The sequence below is a fragment of the Suncus etruscus genome, chromosome 1, assembly GCF_024139225.1.
Source record: "Suncus etruscus isolate mSunEtr1 chromosome 1, mSunEtr1.pri.cur, whole genome shotgun sequence".
Classification (NCBI taxonomy): domain Eukaryota; kingdom Metazoa; phylum Chordata; class Mammalia; order Eulipotyphla; family Soricidae; genus Suncus; species Suncus etruscus.
The window spans coordinates 108426755-108441582 of NC_064848.1; the positions used below are offsets into that span (position 1 = coordinate 108426755).

General features: G+C 31.8%; 1 protein-coding gene across 1 annotated transcript in view; it reads left to right on the plus strand.

Moving 5' to 3' along the window:
* The window catches only part of GNAT3 (G protein subunit alpha transducin 3), a 46772-nt gene that overhangs the window by 12686 nt on the left and 19258 nt on the right, over positions 1-14828 (plus strand). The window contains exons 2-4 of the mRNA XM_049783569.1: positions 1410-1452; positions 5987-6128; positions 13158-13315. Coding sequence (XP_049639526.1) covers positions 1410-1452; positions 5987-6128; positions 13158-13315 — 343 coding nt within the window. The remainder of the gene's footprint in view (positions 1-1409; positions 1453-5986; positions 6129-13157; positions 13316-14828) is intronic.

Consider the following 14828-nt stretch of genomic DNA (forward strand, 5'->3'; position numbering starts at 1 on the left):
ATAGTACTGCAAATAGTAATAAATTTTAGTAACTGGAAGCAAGGCACAGAAAATAGTATAGAGTGCAATTAGAGAAATAACTACACTAAGAAGTATCATGACAATGGTAATGAGTGAGAGATATAGAATGTCTATCTCAAATACAGGAGGGGAGTGTAGGAGGAAGGAGATGGGGAGCATTGGGGGTGGGAATGTTGCACTGGTAAAGGGGATGTTCTTTTCTAAAACTGAAACCCAACTATAAATATGTTTGTAATCATGGTGCTTAAATAAAGATATTATTATAAGAAATAAAGAAAAATAGTTTAGGGAGAAGGTGCTTGTAACAGCTGATCCCAGTTAGTTTCTAGGCATCATATATGGTCTACTGAACATCTCTAGGAGTGAACCATGATCACAGAATCAGGAGTAAATCCAAACACTGCCATGCATGGTCCCAAATATACCCTCTCTAAAAAAGTGATTAGAAGAATGAACATCACTTTAAAAGGCTATACTTGGCTCGGGGCCGAAGAGATAGCATGAAGGCAGGGCATTTGCCTTGGATGCAGATGGACAGTGATTCAAATCCCATATGGTACCCTGACCCTGCCAGGAGTAACCCCTGAGCGCTGCCGGGCGTGACCCAAAGAAACGAAACAAAACAAAAAAAACAAAAAGGCTATACTGAGCTGGAAGTAGAGCAATTAGGGAGGGTAATTGCCTTGCAAGCAGCCTGGGTTCAATCTCTAGCACTCCATATGGTCCCCCAAGCTCTTCTAGGAGAGATCCCTAAACACTGAGCCAGGAGAAAACCTTAAGAACTGCTGGGTGTGGCACAGAAACCAATAAGTAAAATAAAATTAAATATTTATATTTAGCAAAGCAACATACTGATTCAATGCAGTTAATATCAAAATACCACTGTCATTTCTCAAAAAAATGACATAATACCACAAAATTTGTTTAGAAATTTAAGCTACATTAAAGGATTATTTTTAAAATGTATGCCCTGTATACCTGGGCTTTAACTACATAAAACAAATCAATAGTAAATACAAAAATAAACTATATACTAAAAATGAACATAACTGGAAACATTTGGTATAAGAATACACATAAATATATCACAAATGAGAGCCCATACATAAAAGATAATAAGATTACTACAATGAAGAAGCCAAGAACATAGTAAAAATAAAATCTCAGTAGTTCTCGTTTAACAGGTTGGAATAACTAGACAAACACTTGCTAAAGGTGAATTCAGAATGAATTAGATGCTAGGATTAAAGACTTGAAACCATAAAATACATTGAAAAAAGCTTAGGCAATGTTAGTTATATATTAATAAAAATACGGCAATTATAAAATTATTATCTGTTTGAATTTTTGTCAGATCAATTGATAATACTTCTCATTTTCTTTTTCAGGAGCAGGAGAATCTGGGAAAAGTACCATTGTTAAACAAATGAAGTACGTACATCTTCCTATTTTACAAGTTTAACATTTATTTGATCTGTTTCCAAATTTTGCCATTTAAAAATGCTTTTAAAGTCGATTAATATTTCCAGATATTAATTGCAAAGCCATTATACATCCTGTGTATATATTTCTTTTCTCTAAAGTAGAACACATGTCCGGTATATGCAAGGCCTTAAGCAGCATACCTGGAAAGGCCTGGTTTCCAAGTAATGCCAGATATGGCCTTGGTTGACCTAATTGCTGCCAGTTTTGTTAACACAGCCTATAAGAGAGTCCTATAATACAACACACAGACACACACACACACACACACACACACACAGTTTAGGATTTTATTCTTTGGTGCATATCAAATGAAAGAGTGATTCTATCAAAGACGAAAGAGTGATTCTATCAAAGACGAAATTGTACAATTGCTATCAGGCTTTCCTTTATCCTAGATTATAATATGGTGAAAAATATATATCAACCAATACAATAGATATTTATATATAATTATAAATTAATAATTGAAAGGTTAAAAAGTCTGTTATATATGATTAGCTACTGATTTTTAAAACTATAATCTGCCCAAATATATTAATTGGAGTAAACTACAAAAAGTTCACAAAAGGGGCCCGATGCCAGCGATTAAACCCAGGTCTGTTGCATGCAAGGCATATGTCCTACCTACTGTAGGTTCAGGCCCCTAATCACTGATTTTTTTTATAACAGTAAATTGTGAAATCCCCAGAGAGGGAGAGGGATACCCATGCTCCCTGTCCAGGTAGGACTAGAGACACAGGTCCCGCAGCAATCTGACGCAGAAAATAATCCACATACAGTTGGGAAGGAAAAGCAGGACAAAATATTCACACCACAAGCTGTTCACCCACAAGATAGAGCATAGATGGCACCAGCTCCTCCTCCAGTCATCCTGAGTAGCCTTTATTAGGATAAACAAAGCCCACTCCCAAAGGGAGGGGGAAAAGCCAGATTTCAAAAGGCAATAGGGAATCATCTTTTTGACAAGAAAACCAAAGGAACCAATTGAGAAACATCTAAATTTTAGAAGGCAATATGAGGACCAATCCAAAAGCTTCTACCCACAGCAAATGAACAAAATAATTTTTAAATAATGTTGCTAATTTAAGTAAAATTTGAATATATAAATGTGCCACTCCTACTTAATAATTATATAGAAATTCATAGAATTTTAATAATGTGCACACTAGTTTGCAAAAATATTACTAACCTATAGATTCAGACAGTTTTCTATTAATAAAGTAACTTAATTTTGAAAAGTATAAAATTCTTAAGTATAAAATGTATATGCAAAAAAATTAATAAGCCTTAATAAAATAATAAAAATTGCTATGAAGTAACTAGATCAACAAAACATAAGAAAATTGGTTATAAAAGTATAGAACTATTTATATATCTTCTTATGTAATGCATACCATCCATTATGTTATGTGTTTACATACATATATATGTAAAGAAAGTTTAGAGAAAATATTTATGTTAACTGTAAAACCAAGATTAAAAAAAAATCACAAAAGCACAATTCTCAACTTTGACCAAATAGGTACATTTTATAAAGTGGATAAATTTATACTGATCCTTTAAGAAGTTTAGTTTTTAGACCACACCCAGTGAGACTCACAGCTCTGCACTCAGGAATCACTCCTGACTGTGCTCAGGGAACCACAGGGAATGCTGGGAATAGAACCTGGGTCAGTCATGTGAACTATATACATCTGGTATCTGTCTCAGTCAAGTGTTGGTTTTATAATCAAAATTATGTCAATGTCTCCTTATCCCACCTCATGGATATCTTTATTTTCCTCTCTCCTAAATAGAGAGAATAAGAAAGTAAATATATAATTTTTTAAGAAAGTAAATCTTTTAACATTTCTATCACACTTGCCTTTGGCATGCCATAGAAATACCATTGTAAGTGTCAACTGTAGTCTTTTTATTGCTATTTTTATAAAGCTTTTTAGGCCATGTTTTAGTTATTGTTGACCTATAGGGTTTCTCTACCCAAATTTTTAGCCCTGGTATAACTTTCTTTCTTTCTTTCTTTTCTTTTTTTTTTTTACAACAAATAGTTTATGTCTTACAACTACTTTTTCCTGACTTTTTCACTATCTTAAATATTGATGTTCTAATACAATAGGTTATCCTCTGCTTAATTTACACTTTTGTCCAAAAATAATTATTGCATTTTCAATTATTTCCCAAAATAACTTTTTTAACTCAGGCACTATCTTCACTAGGAAAGCTTATATATATATATATATATATATATATATATATATATATATATTTCTCTATTGCATGGAAGGTAAAAATCAGAAAGAATGACATTAAACTTATCTCCCCCATCTGGCTTTATCCCCTAAAATGATTAAAAACAGTAGGTATATGACTCTTCAGTCTCATCAAGTTATTCCACATCTACACAAGTCTTCAAGCATGTCATTTATCCCTGTTGCCTTTGCCTTAAATCAAGTCACCATTTCTGATATGACTTAATAGTGTCTTGCTTAATTGTTTCTATTACTGTCCTCTTCTTTCCACTTCATTATCCACACTGCCACCAACTGATCTCTTTTATAATGACTGTATATTATTGTCTGAATAGAAATTTTTATCTATGCTATCAAACACCTTGACATGGTACATAAAATAGTATTTCAAAAATCAATTCAATTCTTGCCTATCTCATTTTTTACATGTACAGTAAATTTATTCTTTTACCGTTTTCCTTCCAAAATGCCCAACTTAGATATGTAATAGAAGAGCATAGTATTGAAGGCAATGTAAATAGGTGACTAAGATGTCAAGTCAAGTTGTTTTTTCTGTCCAACTGTCCCACACAAACATTAAGTGGGGGGTAATCACTGATTTCATCATTTTGCTTTTCAATAAATGTTTCTATGAAAAGATAAGTGCATGACTTATTTCATAAAGAAAGCCTAAATTTATTTATTTTTATTTGTAATTGTCCATTTTATTCTTCAATTGAAATAGTTTTTTCAATTTCAACTACTGACAGAAATGGGATTTCTTTTACAAACTTTTTTTGAGAGATGATGGCTTTTCACTACAGTCTTTATTTTATTTATTTACTTGAATATGATATCAAAACTGAAAACAATAGGTCTAGAGACAAGAAATAGTACAACATTTAGGACACATGACTAGCATGACTTGACCTGGGCTCAACTTTGGAACAAATTTGTCCAGTGTGTCACTAAGTGACACTGATCAACCACAGGGCGCAAGCAGTACTCTATGTTCTGGCTTTAGTATTAAACTTCTGGCCTAGTTAACTGAGTATCACCAGAAGTGTCCTCTAACTGCTAAGCACTTCTTGGGAAGTCCTACACAACACAAATAATCAAATTAGCATAGAATTTTTTCACTCTTTGCTTGCAAAATCCTTAGATAGAAAATCTTGGAAGGTTGGGCCCGGAGAGATAGCACAGTGGCATTTGCCTTGCAAGCAGCCCATCCAGGACCAAAGGTGGTTGGTTTGAATCCCGGTGTCCCATATGGTCCCCCATGCCTGCCAGGAGCTATTTCTGAGCAGACAGCCAGGAGTAACCCCTGAGCACCGCTGGGTGTGGCCCAAAAAAAACACAAAAACAAAAACAAAAACAAAAAAAGAAAATCTTGGAAGGCATATATGTTCTTTTATCTTTCATACTTAATCTTATGCTTAAAGATAGAATGAAAATACTTTTACGTTATCCAGAATATACCAGATAAACACAAAAGTTTCAAAAACTATAACTGAAAAGGAAATAAATTAATTTTACAATAAAATTTCAATGACGTGATTGGCATGCAAACAAATTTTAGTTCTTAATAGCCACATCATTTTTATTCAAAAGTTATTATCTAAGTGTTTATTTGACTTGATTGAGTTGAAAGAAAAGTTCAGCCAAAGAAAATGTGTAGGCATTTCAGCTTTGTGAACTAAATAGCACGTACACAGATGGAAAAGTGACAGTGTGTAATTACCTACATTAAAAAAAAAAGGAGAGATGCTTTTGTTAGTGCTATAAATAGAGAGCAGGCACTCCTATTTCCCAGTGTGTCTTAAGTGATAGGAAAAGACATGAATGTTCACTTCCTCTAAATATCATGTTGTAAACAGTACCCTAAATTTTAGAACTCTATATATATCTTTGTCCTAGGAGTGTAGAAAACTTTCTTCTTAAAAAGATAGAAGCTATGGAAATACAATGTTCATGTTTTACTCATTTTGCTTTTTGCTATCTAGTGTAAATTCTAAGTCATTTTCAGATTAGGAATGAGGAGCTCAGAAAGATAATGTATCAAATGAAGGTGAAAACAAAAACTAAAGCTCCAAAATTGCTCGTAGATAGCACACTCATAAATATTTTTTCTTTTTCATTAACATATATTTAACCAAATTATCAAGCAAGTATGACTAATAAAATTTATTAAACCATGTTTTGGTATTATAATCGATTGTTACATAAAAACTTTTGTACTGTTTATATTACAGAATCATCCACAAGAATGGTTACAGTGAGCAAGAATGCCTGGAGTTCAAAGCAGTGGTTTATAGCAATACACTGCAATCCATCCTAGCTATTGTGAAAGCCATGAATACACTTGGGATTGATTATGCAAATCCCAGAAGTTCAGTAAGTATATAAATAATGAGCCCATTAAAGTGTAGAACTTCATAAATTTGTAGTACTAATTAATACCAAAAATGTTAAGTGTGAACATAGGAAACAATTCTATTTACTATAAAAGTTCCTATTTTCTTCATATAAAATCTTTCCTTGTAGACTGTATGATCATATTTAATATAAAATCTTTTCCTAGGCCCAACATCCTATGCAGCAATATACTGTATAATCAGAATAAATAAATGCTCTGTTTCATAAATACAAAAGCATTATTTTATAAACCAATTTTTATAATATCTGTATCTTATTTTCTTATTCAAATTATGATCATTTTATAGAGATCATAATATTTAATCACATTTCAATAATGTTTAGTGGTAATCACAAAGACTACATGACAAAAAAGCTTAATTAATAATATTCTTGAAACTAAAGTACATGATTTTTAAAAAAATTTTTGCAAACTAAATTGTTTGCAAAATAAATATAATGTTAGTTTTGTAATAGTGATATTTTTGTATATGGTAGAATTAAGTTTGTTTTGCCCTGTTTTTGTTAAAATACATTTAAGTGCACTTACCACAAAACAGTTTAAATATATTAAGTACTTTATTTGGCAAATGAAACAGTATTATTCAAAGAACAATAGTTGACCACACCTCTCCCCAAAGAAACCATCCTGAACAATTCACAAGAACTCACCTATTTCTCTATGACCCCTTCAAGAACGGCTGATCGACTCCAAAGGAAGTAAACTTTTCCAGAATGGCTCTTGAGAACTCATTATTCTAACAATAAAAATAGAGGGGGAACATGCAGTAAGCGCAGAGACTCGCATGTGTACTCACTCCACTTCCTACCAACATCTTAGGTTTAGGTTATCAAAAGCCCTTAAGAGGAAAAATTAAAAAATGTTGCTCTTCTTGCTGTCAGTTTTGTAAAGGAAATCCTGTTTTGTTTTCTTTGACTTTCTGACAGTGAACATAAAAATGTTAAGTATGTGTTTAAAACAGATAGCTTTTTTTTTACTTTAAATATATGTATTATAGTTTAAGTACAAGGGTTACAATGGTGTCTCAGTTTCTGGCATTGAGGTATTGATTTACTGCAAATCTTTGTCACTGAAGGGCCAGAGGTTTTTCTATGCACCATCAAAATATCTGCTAGAATTATGTGTTTATTTGTTTGTTTGTTTGTTTGATTTATAACTTGGCTTTATAGCCTTAAAGTTAAAGGTCTTCTCCAGATGACTAAGAAGAACTCCAGTAGAGGAATTAAATTCCTTTCATTTTATTCCCTCCCTTGACTTGGTGGTTGTGTTTTCACTTAAGGTTTAATAATCTCTTGGAACTGCCTTATTCAAAGAACCTAGGATTTTTAAACTATCTCTGTGAGACAACGTGATAAATATGCTATTTAAAGACATGATAAATGAGAGTTAAAGAATTAGTAGTGTATGGCACACATTAAATAGCTACACTTTAGAGGAAAGAAATTATTACTCTTGGCTTTCCTTATATGATGATTTTTATTTATTAAAATACTTTTAATGATTAGGAATATTTTACATATTTCTTTCTAAGCAACAGTGGCTTCTGAAATATGTTCCTTCTAACATATTCCTGAGAAAGATTAAATGATATTTAAATTTACATTTATAAGTGTATTGCTGTATCACAAAAGTTAAAGTTTATTTTGCCTTGTGGTACTTATTTACATATTTACATGTGGTACTTATTTATACTTCAGGTAGCCTAATGTTTGCAAATAAATGAGGTCACTATTCACTAAAAGGCTAAATCTATTGGTCAAGAGTCTCTTAACAGGGGCCAGAACATATTACAGTACCTAGGGCAGTTGCCTTGCACATGTCCAAACTTGCTTTGTTTATAACACCCAATATGGACCCCAGAATATACTAGGAATTCACCCTGAACACTATCAGGTGTGGCCCTAAAACAAACATCAAAAACAAAGAAGCATCACTTAACAAGATGACCATCAGTTGAGCAAAAAAATAATGAAATATAAATGATTGTCATTATGCTAATTTAAAAACAGACATAAAAGGTTTTTTTTTCAATTTTACATAAAAGTTATCAATAGAAAACAAAAGCAACTACTAAGCAACTGGCATTCTTAAGAATTTCTATGTCCTCAAATAGCAAACATTATAGTTGTCAGGTACTAGATATCACCTTTCATTTTTTTAACTGATGTAAACTTTAATCACATTCTTTGGTATTTGTGTCTAAGATTAATACATTATACTTAGCTTAAACTATTTATTCAGTAGATTAATTGCTAAACACTTTACCTATGTGTGACCTTCATAGTTCTGTCATCCTATGTACTTAGTTTTGATTATAATTGCACGTTTAAATATTTTTACATAACCATTCACACATATAAGAGATTCCTTCAGAGAGAAAAGATCAAGATTGAAAATCTACATGAATTATATTGGAACTTTGTTCCATAATTAGAAGTAAGCTACTTAAATTTCAGTCTTTTCATTACAAAATTTTAATGAGTTCCTTACTGAACAATGATGACTAAATGGTAAATGCACAAACAACAAAAATCCACTTAAAATTAATTACACAATATAAACCTATAGGAAGTATTAGGATTTATTTTTTCAATAATTATTTGAACATGGGATCATTAAAATGTATGCATGAAGTCTATATATTAAACTATCTGAAAACATTATTCTATTAATATTTTTAAATAAGATGAAAATAGTTACAACATCAAGTTTGGTATTGAAGGGTGAGAGAGCCAGTACAAAAGAAAGATGCTTGCCTTATGCATGCCCGCCCAAGATCAAATTAGCATCCCTGAGGCATCAGAGCACCAGCACAGAGCCAGGAGTAAACCCTGAGCACCAGCAGATGCGACACTAAAAGTGAAAAAGAAAAAGAAATAAATATTGAATTTATTCAAATTAAATAGTCTTTAAAGTTCAGAAACAAAAATATTTAAAAGAATATATTAGTTACATATTATTACAGACAAATGGTAAATCAATTTTTAAAAATAAACTATATTAAGTATATTAAGCTCACTATTGAAAATCAAGATGTTTTCAATGAGTTATGGCTATAGAATCTAAGGAAATGAATTTAGAAATCTGAAATAGACACAGTGAAATTTGAAATAAATCTATAGCTGAAGAGGAGAGATAGGCTCTTGTGAAATGTGTATATTTAAAGATGGCTGATTCTGACTGGTTTGGCTTAGTAGTTGATAGGTTAATTTTATGGTCAGACACTGTAGGGTTTTAAAGCTGAATAAATAGGAGGGAAACATTATAAAGACATTAAATAATCTTCATTTATTTCTTGTGAGTAAAATGAAATTCTGTTTTAAATATCTAAGCCATGTGTTTCAATGGAGGAAAAGAATGTTTGACTTCAAAAGTCTTTCACAAAGGATTTTAGTACTATGACTACCTTTAACTTAGTTCTTTCAAAATGAAACTTAAGATGTAAGTCAAAGAACATGGATTTCTCAAGATGAACTATGATGAAAGTTCTATGACAAAGTAAGTTTGGCATACAAAAACACTATAATATTTTTTTGAAAATTTGCAAAGTACTTCAAAACTCATAAAATTCTGTAATAATAAATCTTCAAATACTATAATCTCAAGTATGAAATGTTTGACATTGTAGGATAACATGAGAGGAATGCCAGGTTTCCAGACAAAATTTCCATACAAAAATTTGCTTAACAAATCATGCCAATAAGGGTTGTTTTACTTTTGAAGAGTAGGTGTAACTTGCATCTAGATTGTGCATGAATAAGTGCAATTTAAAAAAGATACATAATAAGAAACAAGGGAGTGTTGAGAAAGGATCCTTGAAGGGCTGTATTTAAAGTGACTCAAATAAAGATAGAATGAGGCACAGAAAATAATGTAAGAAACAGTTATTCAAATACTCCAAGCACTCATATATTGAGTTTAATCAACTGTAAGGGAAGAGGAAAGAGAAGTAGGAGTAGGATATAAGTTTTGAAAATAAGACATGAACTAAAGCTAACAGATTCTTGAGAGCACCATTAGGAGTTTGGGTGTTATTTTGAGCTTGATAGAAATGTATGAACTTAAAATATAAGAGCATGGTAAGTAGCAGGAGTTCAGTTTTAATCAATTGCATAGATGTTGAAAACTCATTTTAAAAAAACTTGCTAATTGTAAAGTCAGATAGTTTAAGAATTTAAATATGATTTGATTCAAACCTGTAAGTAACATTTCTTTGATTACCATATCGATCCTTTAATGAGTATTTAGACATTTAAAATGTCAGTCTGTCCAATAGGACACACTGTGTAGGACACACTGTGCTTTTAATTGTAGTAGATTCTATCCAAAATTCTCAGCTCTAGTAATTGAAGATATTTGAGTAATAAGAAAGTCAAAAATTTGAAAGACTAAATGCACAGAAATGTGACTAAACTAGTTGGTATTTTTCAGTATTTAACATATTAGAATCTGCAATTTAGTTTAATAATCACCAAAGTTGGCTTTGATTCTATATAGAATAAATTAAAAAGTCAATAATCACAGAAGACAAAAATTAAACTCTGGCACTATTATTACATTGAATTATTTTTAAGAAGAAAACTTAATGACAGTTATGTATTCAAGATGATACCATATTCATATACCATACAAACAAGATATTTTTAAAAATTATAGTATCCAAAATAAATGAAAGACAGTAGAGTTTAGTTTGTAAGGTTATATTTGATATTACACATGTAATTTTTTCTCTCTAGGGACAAAAATTAGGTGCCATTTTTCATCACAATAAAAATTAATAAATATTTTTATTCAATCACCATGAGCTACTCAGTTGTAAAGTTATGTATGATTTGGTTTTAGTCATACCATTTTCAATACCCATCCTTTACCAGTACACATTTCCCACCAATGTACCTACTTCTTGCCATGCCCCACAGCTTCTATGACAGACATTTCTCTCTCTCTCTCTCTCTCTCTCTCTCTCTCTCTCTCTCTCTCTCTCTCTCTCTCCTCACTCTCTCTCTCTGTCTCTTTATATCTATATCTCTCTCTTCCACTCTTGATGCCTCCTCCTTGCTTTCTCTTTCTCTTACTCAGTCACTTTTTTCTTTGTTTAGAACTGTGGCTTGAAATATTTTTACTGAAAGGGTATTGAGTTACTCTTTTCAGCACCCAGTTCTTGTCCAGAGTGATCATTTCCAACTATCAATTGTCATAGTGGTCCCTTCTCTGTCCTAAGTGCACTCCCACACTCTTGTGACAAGCTTCTTACCATGGACCAGTCCTTCTGTCCAGTGTATTTATTGTCTTTAGGTATTACCATACTATCTTTTTCTGATATTACACAAATAAATGTCTATCCCTCTCCCTCTGCTTCAATTTACTCAGCATAATATATCTTCATATCCATTCATTTATAAGCAAATTTTATAAATTCATTTTCCTAATAGCTGCATAGTATTCCATTGTGTAGATGTACCATAATTTATCCGCTCATCTTTTCTGAAGCATTTGTATTGTTCCCAGGCTTTGGCAGCTGTGAATAGCATCACAATGAACATAGGAAGTCAGAGGATTATTCTACAGTTATTCTAATTATGTTTTTGAGCCCTTGGTGTATATTCATAGGATTAATAATATTGATTAGTATGGGAGCAAGCTCAATTTCTAGATTTGGGGGGTTGGCCACACCCAATGACACTCAGGGATTACTACTGGTTATGCACTCAGAAATTGTTCCTGTTTGGGGGGGCTATATGGGACACCAGGGATTGAACCACTATCCATCTTAGGTTAGCTGAATGCACGGCAAACCCCCTACCACTGTGCCATTGCTCCTGTCCTCAATTTCTAGTTTTTAGAGAAATGTTCATATGCATCAAATTTTCTTAGATGGCATTTTAATTAATAGTAGAAGAGCACCAATAGTATTATGTCAGCAAAAGCAATTGGATAATATTTTGCTGTATTTGCAGCTCTCTTTCTAATAATAAAACAAAAAGGAGGAATATAAACTTGAACTGTTACTGGTACAAAGAAATGGGTTAAACATATATTTAGGTCAGTAAAAATGAGTTATATTCTTTGAACAGTTTGGTTTTGCATTAAAATCTGGTTGTAAAGAAAGATGAAATAGGGTCCCTAGTCTTAATAAAATAACGTAACATAAAAAACAGATATTTTGTTAAAGAATTTCTTCTAATGGGGAAGTCACCTGTCATCAATTTAAAACAATAATAAATAATAGGTGATAGCAGATCTGCAGTAGGTTCTCATTAGACTCCTGTCACTGACAACTTCTGAACCATGAACAAAATATGATTGAACTTTACCCCTATTGCTTATTGCTTTTATGACTAGGCAATTAACATATAAGGTTTAGATTCCTTATTTATTAAACAGAGAAAAATGGTCTTTTTGTGACTTTGCTAAGGATAGTATGAGATGCTATATATGCTAGCTTTCTTATGTCTTAATAAAATTTATTGTGTATGAGCTTTGAAGTTTAACCACTATGGTTTGAGTCTAGATGACTGTAGTTACTTAGCCTAATTATCAATAATTAATACTTTATTAAATACTTAAAATATTAAACTTAAAAATTTCAAATATTCACAAAAGTAGAATAAGTGGTCCACAGGATTATTAGCAAAGGAATAAGAAAAAAATCTTTTGGGGCTAATAAGGAAGCTAAAAAATGATAAGATGCATTCCTTTCAAGACACTAACCCAGTTCAGTCCTTAGCACCACAAGGTACCTCAAGCATCACCGAGAGTAGCCCTGGATATCTGAGAGTCACAAGGTGTGAGCAGCACCATATCCTCCGAACCCCACGTAGACTCATAAGTAAAATTACCTGAGAATCCCTGTGACTCTGAAGTTCCTGAGCACTATTTGGGAGATATCCCCACCAAAATAGTCACCAAATGGAAATGCTCTATTAAAATAATATATGATTTCAAACAATAATATTTTATTCTATTTATAAAAAACATTGCTCTAGGAAGACCAGCATCAACTCTTTGCAATGGTAAATGCCCTTGGAGATGGTGGCATGACTTCAGAACTGGCTGAGGTAATAAAACGACTGTGGGGAGACCCTGGAATTCAGGCCTGCTTTGAAAGGGCATCTGAATATCAACTCAATGACTCAGCAGCTTAGTAAGTGAATGTAATTTTAACAGGAATTATAGTTGAACTGTTTTAAATACTTATAAGCCAGGGGTGGGGATATGACTGAAAAGTAGAGCATATGCTTTACATGTTCATGGTCTTGTGTTTCATCCCTGGCTTTGTGTAACAGCTTAAAGCAACTGTGCAGAGCACTGCTGGTTGTGCCCCTGCTCTCCCAGAGGAACTAGCTGGGCTAGCTGTCATGATATGAATAAGGGAAGAGATTTTAAAAATGTACAGTCAAGCTATACATATCAATACTAATGTAACAACATTACTTAAATATAAAAAATTTTAAAATAATAATAGCAAGAAGAACAAAGCTAAAACTTTGAATTACCTGTATTACTCTAAAAGAAAATAATGTATTGGTTTCCAAAACATTTGTTTATTGTGTGATTCTTTTTGCATCTCAAAATTACTGATTTTACAGCTGAAAAAACCTACTTAGCAATTTTAATTTTTAAGGAAATTAATAGATACTCTAATCTCACTATCAAAATGATTTAAATTTTTCATTTTAATAAGTGGTACTTAAATTGTCTCATGATTGCCTGTGAACATGTTTGCATATGGATGTAAATATACTTTTTTCTATACTCCTGTCTAAGACTAGAATATTGTTTTCAGTATGAGTAGCCATTTTAAGTTTCACAAAGCATCCTAGCAGCATGTTTTTTCAAAATAAATATAGGACTGAAGAGATAGAATGAGGATAAGAGTTGGGGTAAAAGGTATATGCCTACCATTAGTCAACCCTGGTTCGATGCCTGTTACCATATATGACACCCCAAGCACTGCAAGACTGACGCCTGAGCCAAAGCAAGGGGTAAGCCCTGAAATCACAACTATCTGTGACCCACCCTTTTTCAAAATAAATTAAAATAAAATAAAAAGAAATATAAAATTTTAAAAAAGAAATATTTGATGACAGAAGAAATTTGAATTCTACTCCATATTTTTAATCATGTTGTAAACTAATCACAAAATTATGTTATAAATAATATACATTCTAGGATAACCATTTTGTTGGTAATAGTCTGATGAAATGGTTTTCTCATGTTGTTTTAATGCCCAAATTCACTGCTCTTTACTATACCTGGTGACATATAATTAAAGTCTGCTATGCCTGAATAGTAATTTATTATCCTGTAATGCAGAACTTGACACCTGTTTAGATAAGTGTCCCTTTGCTGAATCATTTTAATACTCAAAATTAAAATTATTATTTTAAAGATGAAAGAATATGTATCATATCTTTGAGTTTTCTAATGCTTAAGCTTTTTTATTTTAAAACATAAAATATATTTTATACTGGGATGATCTATATATAACTAACTTGAGATATGCTGTTCCTCCATTCCCCAATGACCAAAATGTAAGAAAAAGAAAGGATTATTAAGTAAAAGTTGTTAAGAAAATAATTGACTGTCCATAGATCTTTTCCCAAAAAAAGATTAATTTTAAATGCTGAATTCTACTTATATTTAAAAATTAAAAA